Here is a 19,109-nt window from a genome sequence, read left to right on the forward strand (position 1 = left end):
ATGCACTTACCAAGTATTTTAAGGGTGAAGAAAAAATTATAAAAATAAAGTAAAACATAAACTTTGTGTCATAGCATCTAAAAAGATGATATGTAGTATCATTTATGCCTACACACCATACGTATTCGCCCATCGGTCAATTTTAGGGTGTAAGGAGTGGTTAAACATTTGAGAGTGGCAAACTAAAAAAATCAACCAATGAGAGTGTGCCATGTCAAAGTGGTAAACTATGCTCAAAAGTGTTGGCAATGGTTTAGACACTTGGTGAAGTGGTAAACTATTTAAAAAAAAGGAAAAAGGTGTGATTGGTTGAGATTAGAATGGACCCCACCCCACACTACCCCCTCTCTCTCACATGCACTCTTCCCTGCATCGGCAAGCCCTCCCCGCGTGACCAAACAAACCGCTTCGGCAAAGGGTTGGCGGCAGTGTTTGCCGCGCGACCATGGGGTTTGCCGAACCCTTTGCCGAGCCTACTCCGGACACCCTTACTAAAATGTTCAAAGTTCATCTACTTTTTGTTGACTAAAATGGTCTTGACTTTTAGCCTACATGTTCATGGTCATCCAGTCGTTAGGATAACGTCATAGCCTACGTCTTTGACATAGTATTTGGGACGGCGACTTTCTTCGGAAAGTATCCCTTCACTTTTACTCAACAATCGGCATAGGGGAATTAACTGAAGATTGGATTGGATTGTAGTTGTAGTTATTCAACCATGGTTGATATATATGAATTTTTTTATTCCTTACTTAAGTCGATACTTTTTTAATCAAAGTGTTTTTTTTCTTCCTTTTTTTTTGCCAAAATCTAATCGAAACTTCCGTTCTTTCAATTTTGTACTTCGTTCTTTAGTTAAGGTATTTATCCACTGTGTAAGGCCGTCGGGAACACTGGTTTCCTCTGGATTATTGGTTTCATGGTGTTTATTTTTTCTCAAGTTCAAATATATATAAGATTAAAAAATAATTAGAAACTTGCGACCACGATCTTAATAGAAATACCACAAATTCAAAGTGAATCACAAAACACGTAGAGATCAAAACATAAAATGGTATCAAACGGATGAATGCAAACAATTTATATAAGATCAAAACCTACAAAATTAAAGAATAGTAAAATACTTCATTTAAACCGTCGCGGACGCTCGCACAATTGTCGTTGTCCGTTATTGTTGTTTGTTACTGTTGTCGCGCTAAGTTCTTTAACGCCGTAACCTTATTATTCCGCGGTTGGCCGGATGTAATCCCTTCGTTGCTCAGAAGAGGGTACTGATTTTCAAAAATCCTTCAAAATCAAACAAAAAAAAAAACCTGGGTAACAAAAATCATTATCTAGAATCCCACAAAAAGTACATCTGGTGGTTCAATAATAGACAAAACTAATACCTGATTTCGATTGCAACCCCTTATTTGACTGTTCATCATCGCCTTCAATAGTCTTGCTTTGATTCTCGTTCAAATCGCATCTTAAGTAAGCGAAGCGGCAACGTTTCTTAAGAGTGTTTAGATTCGTCGATTTTGATAAAAAGAAACCCAGTTCTTTTTGTTTGATGTTGACGCCATTATTAAACTCATTCATTGTGCAGAACACATAAATCCATCTTGATTCTGGGTAATATAATAGTGACAAATGAACCCGCTGATTTTCAAAATTCCTTCAAAATCATACAAAAAAATAAACCTAGGTAATATTTTGAATTTGTTTTTAGTTTTGACGAATCCACTGATTTCATCGCCATCAAACCTGGAACAAAAATAAATAATATCAAATCATTTACACACCTTCGATAAACTCGCAATTTTGGTTTTTCATGTGGCATATGTAAAAAAAGAGATCCGCAATTGGGTTTTTCTAGCGGCATATTTAAAAGGAAAGGTGAATTGGGAATTGAGGGGGTTTAGAAAGGGATTCGCAATTTATGCTTGTGTGTTATGTCGTTTCTTCAATTTTTATATAACAACGCGTTGATGTTGCTGATCGTCGCACCATTTCGTAAATAGAATTTTATTAATTAAAAATGTCAGTTTCCTAAAAGGTGCGTTCAAATGGGTGCCAATGAAAAGGTATGAATGTATGTAGAGGCAACCCAAGTTGCTAAATGTATTAGAGTATAATATAATTAGCATCCTCGCCGTTACCATAAATGTAACAAATAAACGTATAGTATCAGTATAGAAGCGAGTTCAGCTGTTCGTTACAGAACCAATTTTAAGCAGATATAGTTGAGAACGTTACATTGCATCCATTGTTTGGTAAAAACCCGAACAAATCACAACCCGAATTCCTTGAACAATATATAAACCAAACACCTCATAAGTTTCTAGTGGAGCTAATGTCAATTCCTCCATCTTAAAATATCTTTAATTGAATCCTATTCCCTAAAAAAAGCTCTTACACCATGCCAAAGTATATTTTTTTTTGAAGAATACCACTTACAAATAAAACACCTTTTTTTTGAAGAATACCATTTACAAATAAAACACCTCTTTTTGGTTTGGAAAGCATTCATCTTAACTAACATCAACATTTTACACATAAAACATTATTTAAAACATAACTGATTCTTACCCCATTGGTGGCCCGACCCAACTTAAAAATTCAATTTTTATTGACAAAAGTGAAGGTTCGTAGTGAAATGAAGGTTATTATTTTACCTGATTCGCGACTTGACGTGTGTGTTTTTACGCGGTCTCTGGATTAACGGTTTTTAGCCGGAAGCCGACACCACCACCTGTAACCTTGCCCAATGACCAATCTGGTTGGAAACAGTGTCTGTACAAACAGAAGACGAAATCCAGTTCCGGATATGGATAAGATAATTGAGTACACTAATGTATACAAACAGAATTTGATGTTTTTCACCAAGAAATATGGATTAATTTCTAATAAAAGCATTGCTTTTGACAAAAGTCAACTCTATTATCCAATTTAATGTAATTTGTAAAAAACGATATGAGTTTACATACCTCAATCGGCCAATTGCTGTTGTCGTTTACCCCAAAATTCTCAACAAATTGTGTCTCTAATTACAAAACAGAAACAATATTCAGTTGTGAAGCAAGTTAATCCATCGAAAGATAATTTAGGCTCTAAAAAAAACATTACATAACACAATAGAAACCACTACAAAAACACATAACTCAGTATGAAGATTGAACTATCTAGACATCTCAGTAAGACAATCATATACCGCATTGTGTCGTGGAAACATGTCTTTCTCTTTCTCTTTGTGTGTGTTTAGAATAGAATAGTAGACACGTTAGTTAAAAGGGGTTTTAATACCTGTGCTCCGTTGGTCAAATTATCACCATAAAAGAGGTAAATGTTAGTATGGATAAAGTTTAAAACCAAAGATATTAAAACGCATGGCAATGATTATATAAATAATATATTAGTTGGAATTTCATATAAATTAAAAGAATAACTTTTCACATGGGTTAATAGTAAACCATAGATAAATGCATGTCTTAATTCAGTTTAAAAACCAGCCCCACACAAACATGTACTCCAAACTTCTTTCTCTCTCTCTCGTCCTTCGGCCTAATGAATTAGAAAGCCATTTTATCATTTCTTTGTTTCTTTCTTGCCCCAGTCAACCTGCCTCCACTCTTGCCCGACTCAACCTAGCTCGGCTTATACAGGAAGTCAGAAAGCGACTTTTCGCAACCCAAAATGGCGCCTTATGCAAAAACAAAAAAAAAGAGCCAGAGTCACCATGGCTTCATATGATCGCTACGCTTCTGATGTTGTGAAGCAATTTCTACACCCACACTACGGCCTTCCCCTGAGGCGCGCTTTTTTAATTATAGTACTGTTTACATCTTATTAGAATACTATATAAAGAAATATATGATGTTCATGATTTATGTAGAACTATTCTAAGTGAACCAATAAATAGTTGAATAAATTAAGGTTTTACTATTCTAAGTGAACAAATAAATAGTTGAATAGATTAAGACTTCACTATTTTACCTTTGATACCGTGGCATTCTCTACACATCATCTAGTAATTGTAATAACTCGTAACTTGTGTTGTCCATCAAAGCACATTAGCTGCATATTAATTACTACTGAAATAAAATTGTTTCTGTAATTATAACTATCGATAAAATAAATTTTGAAAAATGAATAAGAACATGCATGCATGCAAGTCCACCCACTCGACCCGCCATGTTTCAGTCAGTAGTCGCCGAGCACTAAAAATTGACACGTTTCTTGTAACTTGTTTCACTTTCGAAACCTGGAATTTTGCCATACCAGTAGTTCAAACAACAGAATTAGCTTGATATAAAACTGCAAAGCACCATGCAACCAAGACCCCTTGAGGTTTGTGCATTTGACAGGTTGGTCGTTCCATGGTATTTGTAGTATGGCCTCCAGTTTTGGGCACAACATTGTTATTCAGAAAATCACAAACTTCCAATCACTGGACTTACCGAGCCCAGATCCAGTTCCCATGGCTTGAACCATGTACCGAGAATTTGGAAGTCTCTTGTCCTTCTCTTCGACTCAAGCGGACAAACTGCCAACAATGCACACATTAGACCCGACCCGCTTCAAACCATACAAAATTACCCATTTAAATCCATTTTCAACCTGCATTATCACTTGCTTCTCAACTAAAATATGAATCTTGAGACTTAGAATTGAAAGGAAACAAACCTGGAAGCGATAATCTCTCTGATTCTTCTGTACAACACTCCATCATGACATTGTCACACGAACATTAACCTTTCTCGACCTTCTCCTCTGAAGGTTCGTTATCCTCACCAGGATTTAGCCTTTTCGAATCATTAGAAGGAGAAATTTCAAAGTTCCTCATTAACATGATTCTATACTCCGCATTCCATAGAGTACACCTAATCAACAAACATCAATCCAATCTTAAAAATAGATCATGCACATAAATCAATTGAATAGATTAATAAACAGCATCAATTACTCTCAAAGTTTCTCATCAACATGATTCTATAATCTATACTCCATAGTCCACAAAGCATACATAATCATCAAATATCAATTCAATCTTAAAACCAGATCATGAACCTAAATCAATTGAATAGATCAATGAACAACATTAATTATCCGATTAACATATAAAACTACAACTAATTGCAAATTTCAAAGTTTCTCATCAACATGATTCTATACTCTACATTCCACAAAGTATACCTAATTAACAAACATCAATCCAATTTTCTAACAAATCATGCACATAAATCACCTGAAAAGATCAATAATCTACATTCCACAAAGTTAATAAGAGTATATATAAATGATTATGCTTTATGATCGGAATGGTCGCACACCTTGAATGACTTCTGGAATTAGAAAAGGATTTGCTAACCGATCTGGAGCGTGTGCCTCTGCAAAATAAGTAATGTAGATACAAAAAATCAATAAAGAAACAACACAGATAATTCCTAAAAGAAGCATGTAAAGGACTGAGACCCTTAAAAAGCTTTAATAATGATAAAAAAGGTACCGAGTTGGTGACATAGAACGATGAGTTGGACGCGGAGATTGAGATATTTTGTAAAAAGGATTAAATCATGAAAACAAATATTCCAACGGTAGTAATTTTCGATTTCAGCAGTAGTGAAATCGAAAAGAAAATTGGGGGTTTCTTCAAATATGTTCATCTTCCCAACCCTTCTTGCTCCTTTTCATTACCTTCTTTCTGACTAAAATTGAAACTGCACATGCAAAACAAACACATACAAAGTTAAAAAAAAAAAAAAAAAAGCCAACATAATACCAGTAGAAAAGAGGGGCTCTTTACATCAAAATTTGTTCCCAGACATCAACCAAGACGGCGATTTTGGCGATGATGACAAAATCATTCTGAGTTGTTATTTTTAAAATCTCCCTCTCACAAATCCTACAATAATTAAAAAAAAACAAATCTTAGCATTAATAATTTTATAAATAAACGTGGTCAAACAAAATTACCCAAAAAAAACAACTCCCAACCGCGTAAAACCATAAGAAATTGGTAAATCCGTTGAATGTTTAAGACAGAGTCATATGAAATCAAACCGTAAATCATATAAAAATCAAACCCTAAACGAATATTTAATATGGAATCGAACCATAAATCATATGAAAATCCAACCCTAAACGAATGTTTCATATGTTATCATATGGAATCGAACCCTAAATCATATGAAATACATAATTCAAAAACCCTAAAACTCACCTTGAAGATACGGAATTGTAGATACTAAGGATTATCGGTCCATCTTCATCGCTGAAAGATCTGGATGAGAGAGAGAGACATAAGTGATGGATTGAATTTTGAAAGATCTTGATTGAGATGATTGCAATCGCGGGAGACAGGGTTTAAGATGGATTGAAGGTTGTCGCACAGGTTGATTGAGATCCGGAGGAGGCGATTCGGCGTTTAGGGCTTTGAGAGAGAGAGAGAGAGCTGAAAGTTGAGAGTTGATAAGGAGAAATTAAAAAGAAGGTTTTATAGGATATTGTTTGAATTTTGAATCTAGAGCCAAATTTTGAATTTTAAATTTTGAATCTAAAGTCAATATATATTAATTTAAATAAAAAGTTAATACAATATATATTAGATTTTTAATGTGATTTATTATATCAGCAAAACTTACATGGCATACTTAGTTGATTGACACATAATCAAATTTACATCAGCATTACTTCTCCTTTTATAGATAAGTAGATAGATTGCTTCCCTAAATAGTACTTAATATTAAAATACCACTCAATCACATCAAAACAATTTCTAATGTTAGTTTTAAATTTGGAGTTAGCATCCCTTCATTGTTAAAAAAAATAATAATAAAATCGATCTCACATCTTGTAGATGTGTTCAATATTTGATTTAGACTTGAAAAGTTGCAATTTCGATTGAAATAAGATTCAAATTCCATGTTTGAACTACTTCCGTAATTGAGTTTCGGATCGAATACGAACTTGTGATTTTTGAGTTCAAATTATATTTTCTATTTTTATTATATATATATACACACAAGCATATAACTTTTTTTTTTTATAAAATACACACACTCACACAAAAAAAAAAAAAAAAAAAACTACAAGGAACTTTTAGAACTTTAAATTCTTACATTTGGGTCTTATAAAATTTAGAGTATATAATCTAATGGTTAACCGAAATAGACAATTACTCTAACATCACTTAGGGGTGTTTGAGATTGCTTATTTTAGTAACTTATTATCTTTTTAACTTTTTAAAAAGTTAAAAAATATTTGGTATGAAATTCTTATGTGATTGGAAAAGTCAATAAGTCACTCCATTATTACTTATTAACTTTTCCAAAAAGTCATAAGTTGTTTTGAAAAGATAAATCAAACATGGCCTAAATGTCTAACATTTGGGTCGCTTTAACAGTTACGCTCTAGTCGACACGAAAAAAACTAAGTCTATTTAGAGCTTACGTATTTCAATTTCGAGTTCTTCTAATTTGTTACTTTGTTTGATATCAAGTTAATTTATAGTTTATCGAATTCAATTATTGAAATTAGCCGTCATTAGTGAAGGGGTATGGTCCCAGATCTTGCGTCAGCATAACCGCGAGTGATCATTACCCTTATCAAAAACCCCCACCAGTAAGAACTTATCTGTGTCCGTGCGGGCACGCGCGAACACAGCGGTCAAATCCAATCGGTCAAGTGATGGAAGAGGACTTATCTTGTGTATGAAAACGGGTGTACGCATTGCGATGCGGCCTCGCACCACATCCTATGAACATTTTCGTCACGACAAAGGATCTGGACAACAGCAACAGTCACCATAAGCGGCGATGCGGCCTAGCACTGCATCCCGCAGTCTTCGCCAGAGTGGGAACGCGGGAACAACAGCGGTTACCACAAGCAGCGATGCGGCGCGACATTGCATCCTGCCCACGAGGCAAGTGGGACTGACACCACAGAGCAAGTGGCACCAATGACAGTCGCCTGTCAGCCCTCACGTAAGCAACAGCCTGACACTACAGTAGGACGTGGCTTCACCTCCACAACCGACAAGCCTGACACAGCTGCATAAGGGCGGCATGTCGTCAATCTGTCCACTCAACCACCTCCTTCACTCCTCGGCTATAAATACCCATCCCAAACCAGGTTTGAGGTATCTCTTCACAACTCTCCCACTACTACTACTATCACACACTTTGCTTCTCAAGCAAATTACTGATTCTCACGCCGGAGAGTGGTAACAAGGAGCACCCCCCACCTCTTCCTCCTTGTTACGCGTCACGGTGTGTTTTCCTTGCGCAGGAGATCAACCAGCGGACGGTCCAGCCACCGATCCTCGGAAAGAAGGGATTAACCCTACTTGACGAGACCAGTGAATTAACCCCCCCTCCCCCCGGTTAACCACTGTTTCATCATTGGCGTCCACCGCTACTCTTATCACTTTTTTCGCATTTTTTTCTTTCTTGAGATCATGTCTAATCGTCCAAATAATGCTACTGGGGAAAGCCTAAACCCCGCAAACCCAGGGCCTGCGGGGACTGCTCCCCCAGCCCAAAACGCTGGCCACATAGGCACATCCGCAGCAGGGGGCACTTCCCCCGCATCCGCACCAGATTTTTCACAGTATGCTACTGTGATACCTCAAGGCATGGACCTTCATGCCTGGTATTTCCAACAACAAACTATGCTGGCCGTAGCATACAATAAAGCCTGCGCTGAAGCGCAAATTCCTGGTGGTCCCACCCCCGCACCACATACACCTGCGGGTCGTATCTTGCAATAGGACGGTAGGGTCCCCACAAACCCAGCCTCTCGCAGTAGGCACGAAGACCGCGGTTCCTCCTACTGCGACGTCCGCACAATCGATGAGAACAATTTCTCATATGGGTCCCGCCGCAGAGGCCCTGTACATAGCCGTCTAGGCCTTCATGGCGAAACTAGGCGGCAGTCTACAGCCCACCGCGGCTCCGGCATCCCACAACGAAGGGTTTGGTCGTACCGACCCAGACGACCATACATATTGCGGGGAATCCCACGCAACTAACAGCAGACCAGGAGGGCATAATTACGTTCCTACCACGGAACCCCGCACTACATACCTCCGCGCTGTTAAGCGCAACCAAACCCAGGCCTACAGACCAAAATCCGCGGCGCAAAACTCAAAATTTGTGCCGGAGATTGCCCACGCCGATGTCACAACGACTAAATCCCCACTAACAATTGGGAAGTATAATGGGTCGGCCGACCCAGACGACCACATGAACATTTTTACCGGCGCGGGGTGCAATGGCAAGTTAGATGAAACCACTTGGTGTCATTTTTTCCCCCAAACCCTCACGGGTCTGGCGAGGGCTTGGTTCGATTCTTTTCCAGTGGGATCACTGGCTTCATTTGAAGACCTGCAAGAAAGATTCCTTGCACATTTCAGCCAGCAGCGATGTCACAAACGAGATTCCATGGACGTCATGAACATCTGGCGCAGAGACAACGAAACTCTGGAGTCGTTCGTCGTCCGCTACAATAAAGAATGCCTCGAGATCGGCGGAGTTGCAGATGAAATGGCACGCAACCATTTCATTCGGGCCGTCAAGGACAATGATATGGTTATGACCATCTCAGGCAAGGAGGGCTTGCCAGAAAGGTGGGACGACGTCATGGCCGCAGTCAAGACGTACGCCCAAACCCAGCTGTCCCTCAAACCGCACACTTTCAAGGCACAGCCCCAAGCGGAAGGCCAATCCTCCCGCCAAGACTCCAAGCGCAATAACAAGCGCAACCGGGACACATGGAATCGTGGCAACGATTCCAAACCATACGTCCCACGGAGTCACCAGTCCGACACAAGGGCAACAATCAATGCCCAACGTGATAACCGGGCATTCAAGAAGGAATCTCGTGACCGTAACTGGACCGAGATCAATCAGTCGCCAAGTGACGTCCTCCTCACGGACGCACAATTTTTGCGACCGGCCGAACCTATGAAGTCCAAAAAGAACCAGGATCTCACACTTTACTGTGAGTATCACAAGGACTCGGGCCACACAACCAACAACTGCATTAGTCTCCGACTGGAGATTGAGCGAGCCTTGAAAGAGGGGAAATTGCAACATCTGTTGCCAGCCGTGGAAAAGCAAACCAAGCGCATCACCCCCCACAATGAGGGCACTTCGACGGGTAAAAGGACCATGTATGTGGCCTCAACCCACATGATCAATGGACGATCGGACAATGACTGGAAAGACGAACAAGTCGTCTTTCCAAAGGTCCGAGGCGGTCCGCACGACAGGCGCGCCGTCGTCATTACAGGCTACCTCGCTCACTACTGTTTTGGTCAAAAATTACCTAAGCAATTTAATGATCGAATTAGTTAAGTGAGGTAGTGTGCTAGAAAGTGTTGTTGAAAATGTGCTTGCTAAGTTGTTTATGAAAACAGTATTCGGGATACGGCTCAGGATATCGAGCTGTATTATTGATCAAACAATGAGCAGGAAGTAAAGTAAATGACACGAGATGTACGAGGAAAGCCCTTGATCAATCTAGATCGCCGGCATAAAACCTCGGGAGCTGACAATCGCAGCTGCCTTGCTCTTCTATTGCTTCAAATATCAGGATACAGTGCAGGATGTGGTGCGGATCAACTAAGTGTTACAATGAGATTTGAATACAAGTGTTTGTGTATAGTGGTTGCTAGCAGCTAGAGAGCAAAAGTGTATGGAAGTGTTGGTGAAAAAGTGTGTGCCTTAAACTGATCCGCCACATCTATTTATAGTAAAGATAAACCAACAAACTATCCTAAACTTGCGGGATCCACAGGATATTCCCTCATTGAACGTTGTAGACCTGGTCTTTCGGGCTCAACGTCTCTTCTTCAACAAATTCGTCCGAGTCTTGAGGAGAAGAAGTCCTTTCGACCGTTGGTAAGTCTTAGTCTTCAACCTGCACGTGGTTAATTAACAAATCTCAGGATATTACCCAAGACGTCAGTAATATCCTCTTCCAGCATCCTGGTCACAAACGAACAAACAAAGGCAGGACATCGTTCAGGATATGTATGCTTAGAAAATGACCCATAACAATTGTCCCCAAATACATCTGTTGGTGTACCAATCCAACGGATATATTTCAAAAACCTTATCCCATAACTCATGGCATTTAAAATAAAGCGACGGTCAAGATCAAATCGTAACTTCCAACGCGTTTTTTACTCAATGGAGGTTTACGATGCCCCTATATCTTCTCTCTTCTTGTTTGAAAAGCAGACATCTCCAACAGATCCTTCAGGTAATTTCTTCATTTCAAATTTTCTTCTTGTCAATCTACTTCATTTCACTTGCAATGGATAGCGAGACCTTCATTCAGCAGAATCTCCTTAAAAATCCCGAAAAGGAGATCTGCGCTTTTGACAATGCGTACATCGCAGCTTTAAGAGCTTCCGGCGCTTTCCCCGACAGCACAGTCTTCAGGTCATTCGATCGGTCAATCCGATCGGATGTTTCTTCTACCGAATGGATTTGTTTTCTGGCATATCCCTTTTCACTAGGTCTTCGGTACCCTTTTCCTGAATTCATGATGCAATTCTTTCGAACCACCGGCATCTCTTTTGCTCAAACCATGCCCATGGTTTGCAGAGTACTGATTGTACTTAACCAAATCAAAAATCTCCACTGCTCCGACCTTTGCATCGAGGATTTGCCTATCGCTTATCGTCTCCGATCCCACGGCTCAAGCCGATTTTTACTTTTTTCGACATCCAGCAAACCCTTGATTCTCAAAGCCACCAAAAACGAAGACGGATGGCAACGCAAATTTTTCTTTGTCAAACGAGATTCCATTGCCGAGGGTGCCAACCTTCCGGTGGAGTGGTTAACCACCGGTAGGATCATAAATATCCTCATAGACCATTTAATTGTTATCTTTTATTAATACCCTCCTTTTTGATATTTATGCAGTGAACTTTAAGGAAGTTGCTCCCCCTAGCGCTGATTCAGAAGAGAGAATCAATACCATTTACCGGTTACCTGCAATAGATAGAACTTTCACCACACACGTCCCGAGTTCCAGCCAATACTCATCATCTGAGATGTCTGGTAAGAATTTCTTTCAGAATAATTAGTCACAATAGTATAGTGATAAGAATAAAAACTAAAACTTTTCCCTTTTATGCAGCACCAGCTAAGATCCCTGAAGTCTTTGACCTTGACGAATTGGACAGCTATTCTGATCAGATCCAGGTCAAGAGAGAGCCTAACCCCAAAACTACAGCTACATCCAAACCCAGCAGCTCCAAGGCCATCGTCATACCTAAACCTTCACCGGCCACCAAACCCCGGAGTTCAAGTTCCCGCAAAAGGAAAGAACCTGATTCCCCTGTCATTTTTGACACATTTCCTTACGAGAAGCACGGGTTCATTGAAGCTAGCGGGTTTATGACTTCTTTTCTTAATCAAGTCAGTATTCTCATACCATATCCTGCAATTTATATTACTATCAAAGGTTTATTAATATCTATCTTTTTACTTTTGTAGGGTCTCGAGCGTTTGGTTAACTTATATCAAGAATCCTGCAAGCTCAACAAGACACTCGAATCTAAATTAAAGGAAGCAGAAGTCACGATCTCCGACCAAGGTATGATTGCGGCCGCCAAATCTTGTCATTACGAGGAGAAATACAAAGCTATGACCCAAGAACATCAAGCTGCTCTCAACCAAGCCACTCTTCAAGCCCAGGCCGATCTAGAAGCCGCCCACGTGCAATACGAACGGGATATGGTCAGCTACCGGGAGAGCCTCAAAAGTTCCGTCGTAATTTCTCTTCTTCAAGCCAGGTTGAAGATGGCTCACGAAGCCAAAACATTAGGCTTTGATTGTCCTTCCTGGGATGTTGCTGCTTGGGAGACTAAACTAAAGAACCTTGGCGGCACCTTTTCCAAATCAAATGCCGATGAATCTTCCAAGGCGGCCGAAAAAGCAACCGATGCCGAGAAGGATGCTGGGACGGATTCCAAGACGGATGCCGCCGAAACCACTATGGACCAAGAAGGAGCTATCCCCTAGAACTTATTTCCTTTGAATTTCTCGAACAATTTTATGTTTCTAAGAACAATTTGCATTTCCGTATCTAAACAATTCGATAACCGAAGGTGGATGGGTCCTGGGTTTCAGGATGAAACCTTCGGTTATCAAAGAATAATTTCATCTCTTTATATTTCTAAGTATAAATTTTAGCTTTGCAAAAATTCCATACTGTTATCTTAATATCCTGATCAGTATGCTCAGTAATATACTGTAAACTTTTTATTAGATGGAACTTACAAACATCGCTTCACTTTGTAGAAGGTTTTTGATTAATAACCACTCTTAAATGATCAAAATCCCAAACTATTATTAGTTTCAAACATCCTAATCAAATATTCTGAAAAAGACTTTGAGAATATATCAGGATATTTGTCCTTTTTATAAAACATAATGTCACTTAAAAACTTAAATGATGTTTACAAAGGATAGATCAAACCAGAGATAGGATATAAACCTATTATCAAACTTCAATCCCTTTTCCATTCTTCTCATAAAGATGTCCCCTGTGCAAGGTACTTAGTGCATTAGTTCCAAATCCTATCTTTTTAGCTTTTGCACCACCACCTTAATGGGAATGTCCCCTGTGTACAATGCCTTCAAATACATTGTTTAAGCAATTTTTTATGTCCAAGGGCAAAACCCAAAGGTGTACTGGAGATAAATCCCTTATATCCTGGGGAAAATCCCAAATTTTCATGCGCTACAGGCGGGAGTGTATAAACTCCAAGACTTAGAAAGGTGAAAACCTTTAAACCTTAGAGAGTATGAAAATACCCTTTCGTGAGAGAGGGTGATCAATCCTCATATACCTTTAGGATTCAGGATATAGCCAACAGTGACGAAATTGTCAGCCACTTTCACATGGACTGGTCCCGCCACCTTGAACTACCCCTGAATAACTTGCGCTCCAGGCGGGGTGTTTAAACCCAATTCGGAAGAAAGGTGAATACCTTTAAACCTGTGAAGGGATCAGTATCCCTTAAACGTGAGAGAGGGGGCCAATCCTCTAATCTTTCGAGTTATCCTGAGCACATATCCTGGAGCTACATCCTGAAACATATCTTGCAAAACAATTGTAAACTAAGGTGGGTGCAAGCTAACACCCCTCCGATGCTTAAGTCAGTATTGGGTTACAAAGAATAAATTAAACCAAACATATTTAAAAAAGGTAGAATTCATACCATCCTGAGTTAGAAATTAAATTCTAAACTCACTTGAAATAGAGCTTGAGGTGTATAGCATTCCAGGACCTTGGTAGCATATCCCCCTCCATATTCTTGAGTCTGTACGCTCCTTTTCCTGCTTCTGATTCAACCTCGTATGGTCCTTCCCATTTTGGGGCTAGCTTGCCATCGGCAGGATTAGTAGTATTCTGAAAAGCCTTTCTTAGCACCCAATCTCCAACCTTAAACCTTCTGGTTCTAATGTTCTTGTTATATGCCCTGGATATTCTCTGTTGATATGCTGCCATCCTTAGCCTTGCCGCATCTCTTTTTTCATCTATAGTGTCTAAATCTTGACACAAGGCTTCAGGATTCTGCTCAGGATCACTGAGGGTAGATCTTACAGTGGGCATTGTCATTTCTGTCGGGATTACTGCCTCTGCTCCAAATACTAAGGAAAATGGAGTTTGCCAAGTAGCATTCTTCACAGTTGTCCTGTCAGCCCATAGGACAAATGGTAATTCTTCTACCCATCTTCCCTTCTTAGCCCCAAGTCTCTTTTTCAAATTGTTGACAATTATCTTGTTTGAGGATTCTGCCTGCCCATTCGCTTGAGGGTGTACTGGAGTGGACGTTATCATTTTGATCCCCCAACTCTTGCAGAAATCAGTGGTCCTCTTACTTATAAACTGGGACCCATTATCACAGATGATTTCAGCTGGTACCCCAAACCTGGTCAGGATATTCCTTTTTATGAAGGATACTACTTCTTGGTCTCTAACTTGAACAAACGCTTCAGCTTCAACCCATTTAGAGAAATAATCCGTCATAGCTAGCATAAAGACTTTTCCTCCCGGGGCCTTTGGTAATTTTCCTACTATATCCATGCCCCATTTCATAAATGGCCAAGGGGAAACAATAGGATATAACGGTTCAGCGGGCTGATGCATTATGTTACTATGTCTTTGACATGCATCACATCTTCGAGCATACTCTGCGGCATTTTTTCTCATTGTTGGCCAATAATATCCTGTCCTTAATACTTTCGAAAATAATGACCTGCCCCCAGTATGGTTACCACAATCCCCTTCATGTATATCCCGAAGTACTTCTTTGGCTTCAGTATCCTCCAAGCATCTCAAGTATGGTCCTGCAAGAGATTTCTTATATAAAACGCCTTAGGATTTTCATCTTCGGGGATATGTCCTTCCTTGAGATATCTCATAATTGGAGTTGTCCAGGATTTAGGATCCTCTTTAGGATACACCACTCCAGGATTTTGAATACTTGCTACTTCCTTATGCTGAGGATCCGTTGCAGGATACAGGATATGTAATATCGGTATCGGGGTCTCTTCTGGTATCCTGATTGATGATCCCAAGTGTGCCAATGCGTCTGCTTCGGCGTTATCCTCTCTTGGTACCTGTTCAAGTGTAAAAATATCGAAATATCCTGCTAATTTTTTAAGAATACCGAGGTATTCAATTAGTTTGACACCCTTGACTGCATAGGATCCATTAAAATGATTAGTAATTAACAAGGAATCAACATATACTTGCAAATTCTTTATATTCATATTCTTAGCCAATTCTAATCCTGCAATTAAAGCTTCATATTCTGCCTCATTGTTAGTAGCAGGGAATTCACATCTGACAGCCTGGGATATTATGTCCCCCTGTGGCGATTTTAGTAGTATTCCTAAACCTACACCCCTTACATTAGATGCACCATCAGTGTATAATGTCCAGGATTCTAAGTTCTCTCCTAGTTGTTGCACTTCTAGGTCTACTTCATTTTGAATATCACTACTGAAATCAGCCACAAAGTCTGCTAGAGCCTGAGACTTTATTGCATTTCTAGGTTCATATATTAAATCATAGGCACTTAATTTTACCGGCCACTTAGCCATTCTACCTGACATCTCCGGTTTCCTAAGCACATTCTTAACAGGATAATTAGTTTTAACATGAATCCTATGTGTTTCAAAATAATGTCTAAGCTTTGTTGATGCCATTACTAGAGCCAATATTAGTTTTTCTAGGTGAGAATATCTAGTTTCAGCATTTAACAAACTTTTGCTAACATAATAAACAGGATACTGCTGACCTTCATGATCCTTTACGAGTACTGCACTTACTGCATTCCCTGACACTGCAAGATACAGGGATAATGGTTCGCCATCTTCAGGTTTCACCAATAGAGGCGCGGTTGAGAGATACTGCTTCAAATCCTGTAGGGCTGCTTCATGCTTCTCGCCCCATTCAAATTTCTTATTCTTTTTCAGGGTATCATAGAATTCTTTACACTTTTCCGAGGATCTTGAAATAAACCTATTCAAGGCTGCCACTCGTCCCGTTAGCCGCTGAACATCCTTCATATTCGAGGGTGACTTTATATTCAAGATAGCTTTAATCTGCTCCGGGCTCGCCTCTATCCCTCTTTTTGTCACCACGTATCCAAGAAACTTTCCTGCCCCCACTCCGAAATGGCATTTAGCAGGATTCAGCTTCATGTTGTATTGATCCAGGATATCAAACGCTCCCTTGATATCCTGGAGGTGATCCTCGGCCCTTTTAGATTTCACCACCATATCATCGATATACACTTCCATCGTGTCCTCCAGTTTGTCTTTGAACATCACGTTCACCAATCTCTGGTACGTGGCACCTGCATTTTTTAAACCAAAGGGCATAGCAGTATAACAGTAAATACCTGTTGGTGTCATGAAAGCAGTATCCTCCTGGTCTGAAGGTTCCATTTGAATCTGCTGGAATCCTGAGGATGCATCCATGAAGGTTAACATTTCATGGCCGGCAGTGGCATCCACCATCGAGTCTATATGAGGCAGAGGGAATGGGTCTTTTGGACAAGCTTTGTTCACGTCCGTGTAGTCTACACAAACTCTCCACTTCCCATTCTTCTTTTGAACCACTACCACATTTGCTAGCCATCTAGGGAATTTGACTTCTCTAATCATTCTAGACTTCAATAATCTTTCAACTTCCTCTTGGATAATTGCATTCCGTTCAGGGGCGAATTTCCTTCTCTTTTTTGTATAGGCTTGTATGACCTGTCAATTCCAAGCTTGTGAGTAATAATGTCTTTTGATATACCTGTCATATCCTCATGCTTCCATGCGAATGTAGACATCCTGCATTTCAGAAAGTTAATTAATTGTTCTTCAATATCCTGAGAGATATTGGTTCTTACGAACACCGAGATATCAGGATTATCCTGGTCCAGGATAACTTTCTTCACATCCTGCTCCGAAGTCTCCACGATATCCTGGGCTCGTATCTTTAATTGCTATGCTGGACTTGGTTTGGCCGAGGATTTCATTGAGGATGAGTAACATTCTTTCGCTTCTTGCTGATCACTATCGATTTTGACAACTCCCCAAGGGGTAGGAATCTTAATGCATTGGTGGTATGTCGATGGAACGGCCTTCATATCATGAATCCACGGTCTTCCGAGGATGATGTTATAGCAGGATAGAGAATCCATCACACAGAAACGTTGCATCTTGTTGACTCCTTCGACATATACGGGTAGCTTTATCTCTCCCACTGTGTTCCTAGCTTCTCCACTGAAACCAACGAGCACAGTAGACTTCGAGGTGATATCCATCGGAGACACATTCATTCTCTTCAGAGTCTCCAGTTGGATTATGTTGACGGAACTGCCATTGTCAACCAATATCCTGCGTACAAAATGGTTAGCCACATATAATGTTATTACCAGAGCATCATGGTGAGGATCCTGCACAGTATCCCTGTCATCAGCATCAAACGTGATCATTTTGTCGGTTGTGAGGGTAGTCATCTTGACAGGTTTGTCTCCCCTCTCAGCCTTAGCTTCTTTTGCATGTCTCTTCGCTGCCGAATACGAAGTCCCACAAATATCTGATCCTCCCGAAATAAAGTTGATTATCTTGGCATCCGGGGGAGGTGAGGCTGCTCGTTCAGAATCCTTTTCAGTATCCTGTCCTTTATTCTTTTTTCTTCCCAAGAGATCTTTTAGATATCCTTTGCTCAGAAGATAACTTATTTCCTTCCTCAAAGCAATGCAATCCTCCGTAATATGTCCGAAATCCTCATGGAAGGCACACCATTTGGATTTATCCTTCCAATCAACTTTTTGTTGATTCTTCCGAGGCCACCTGGCTTTATCTCCCAGACCCTGCATAGCATACATTAGTTCAGGTATATTAACAGAAAAACAATATTCAGATAACTCAGGATATTCTTCAGGATCCTCGTCTTCAACAGCATTCACTCTCTTGTTGTCATTTCTACCATATGGCTTGGAGCGATATGGCTTATATGAGGATTCTGATTTCCTGTTAGTCGATTCGTATGTTGAGGATGCATTCATCTTTTCTTGCATTTTCTTATCATCCTCCAAACGAATATATCTCAGAGCCCTGTTACGAGCTTCGTCAAGATTCCTGCAGGGATTCATTACAAGATCCTGATAAAACTGAGAGTCCTTTTGCAACCCCATCTTAAAGGCTTGCACAGCTGTTGCAACATCAAGATGTGGGATATCCAAGGATTCTCGACTGAATTTGTTCACATAATCCCTCAAGGATTCCTGAGGTCCTTGAGTTATCCTGTAAAGATCACTGGTTAGTTTTTCAAAACTCCGACTGCAAGAAAATTGACTATTAAATAAATTGACTAAGTGGGCAAATGATGTAATCGAATGCAGAGGAACATTTAACAGCCATTTCAAGGCTGATCCTGTTAGAGTAGAACTGAAACCCTTGCACAGGCAAGCTTCCTTGAGATCTGGAGGGATAGGGTTGATCTCCATCCTTTCCCTATACTGGGCAATATGCTCTTCAGGATCTGTGGTTCCGTCGTAAAGCTTCATGTTCAGAGTCTGAAATCTTTTTGGGATTTCA

At 40.0% G+C, this 19,109-nt stretch overlaps 1 protein-coding gene across 20 annotated transcripts; it reads right to left on the reverse strand.

Annotated features, from left to right (window-relative positions):
• Window positions 1-966: 966 nt before the first annotated feature.
• LOC110865286 lies at window positions 967-6,459 on the reverse strand. 20 transcript variants are annotated; one of them, XR_004860596.1, is made up of 12 exons: window positions 6,203-6,458; window positions 5,786-5,884; window positions 5,489-5,699; window positions 5,313-5,369; window positions 4,666-4,862; window positions 4,440-4,525; window positions 4,164-4,243; window positions 3,976-4,056; window positions 2,970-3,682; window positions 2,658-2,775; window positions 1,389-1,746; window positions 967-1,287 (listed from the first exon to the last, which is right to left on the reverse strand). XR_004860596.1 is itself a non-coding variant. In XM_022114527.2 (3 exons), the coding sequence occupies exons 1-3, from the start codon at window positions 1,862-1,864 to the stop codon at window positions 1,259-1,261; spliced, it is 378 nt and encodes a 125-aa protein (XP_021970219.1). In that variant the 5' UTR covers window positions 1,865-2,646; the 3' UTR covers window positions 967-1,258. The 20 variants fall into 20 exon arrangements, 1 of the variants encoding a protein (XP_021970219.1); XR_002550497.2 differs by having other exon boundaries at window positions 992-1,287; window positions 2,970-3,025; window positions 3,194-3,682; window positions 3,976-4,243; XR_002550498.2 differs by having other exon boundaries at window positions 992-1,287; window positions 2,970-3,025; window positions 3,194-3,285; window positions 3,976-4,243; window positions 6,203-6,457.
• Window positions 6,460-19,109: the final 12,650 nt, after the last annotated feature.

Source organism: Helianthus annuus, chromosome 6 (genome assembly GCF_002127325.2).
Source record: "Helianthus annuus cultivar XRQ/B chromosome 6, HanXRQr2.0-SUNRISE, whole genome shotgun sequence".
In the NCBI taxonomy this organism is placed as follows: domain Eukaryota; kingdom Viridiplantae; phylum Streptophyta; class Magnoliopsida; order Asterales; family Asteraceae; genus Helianthus; species Helianthus annuus.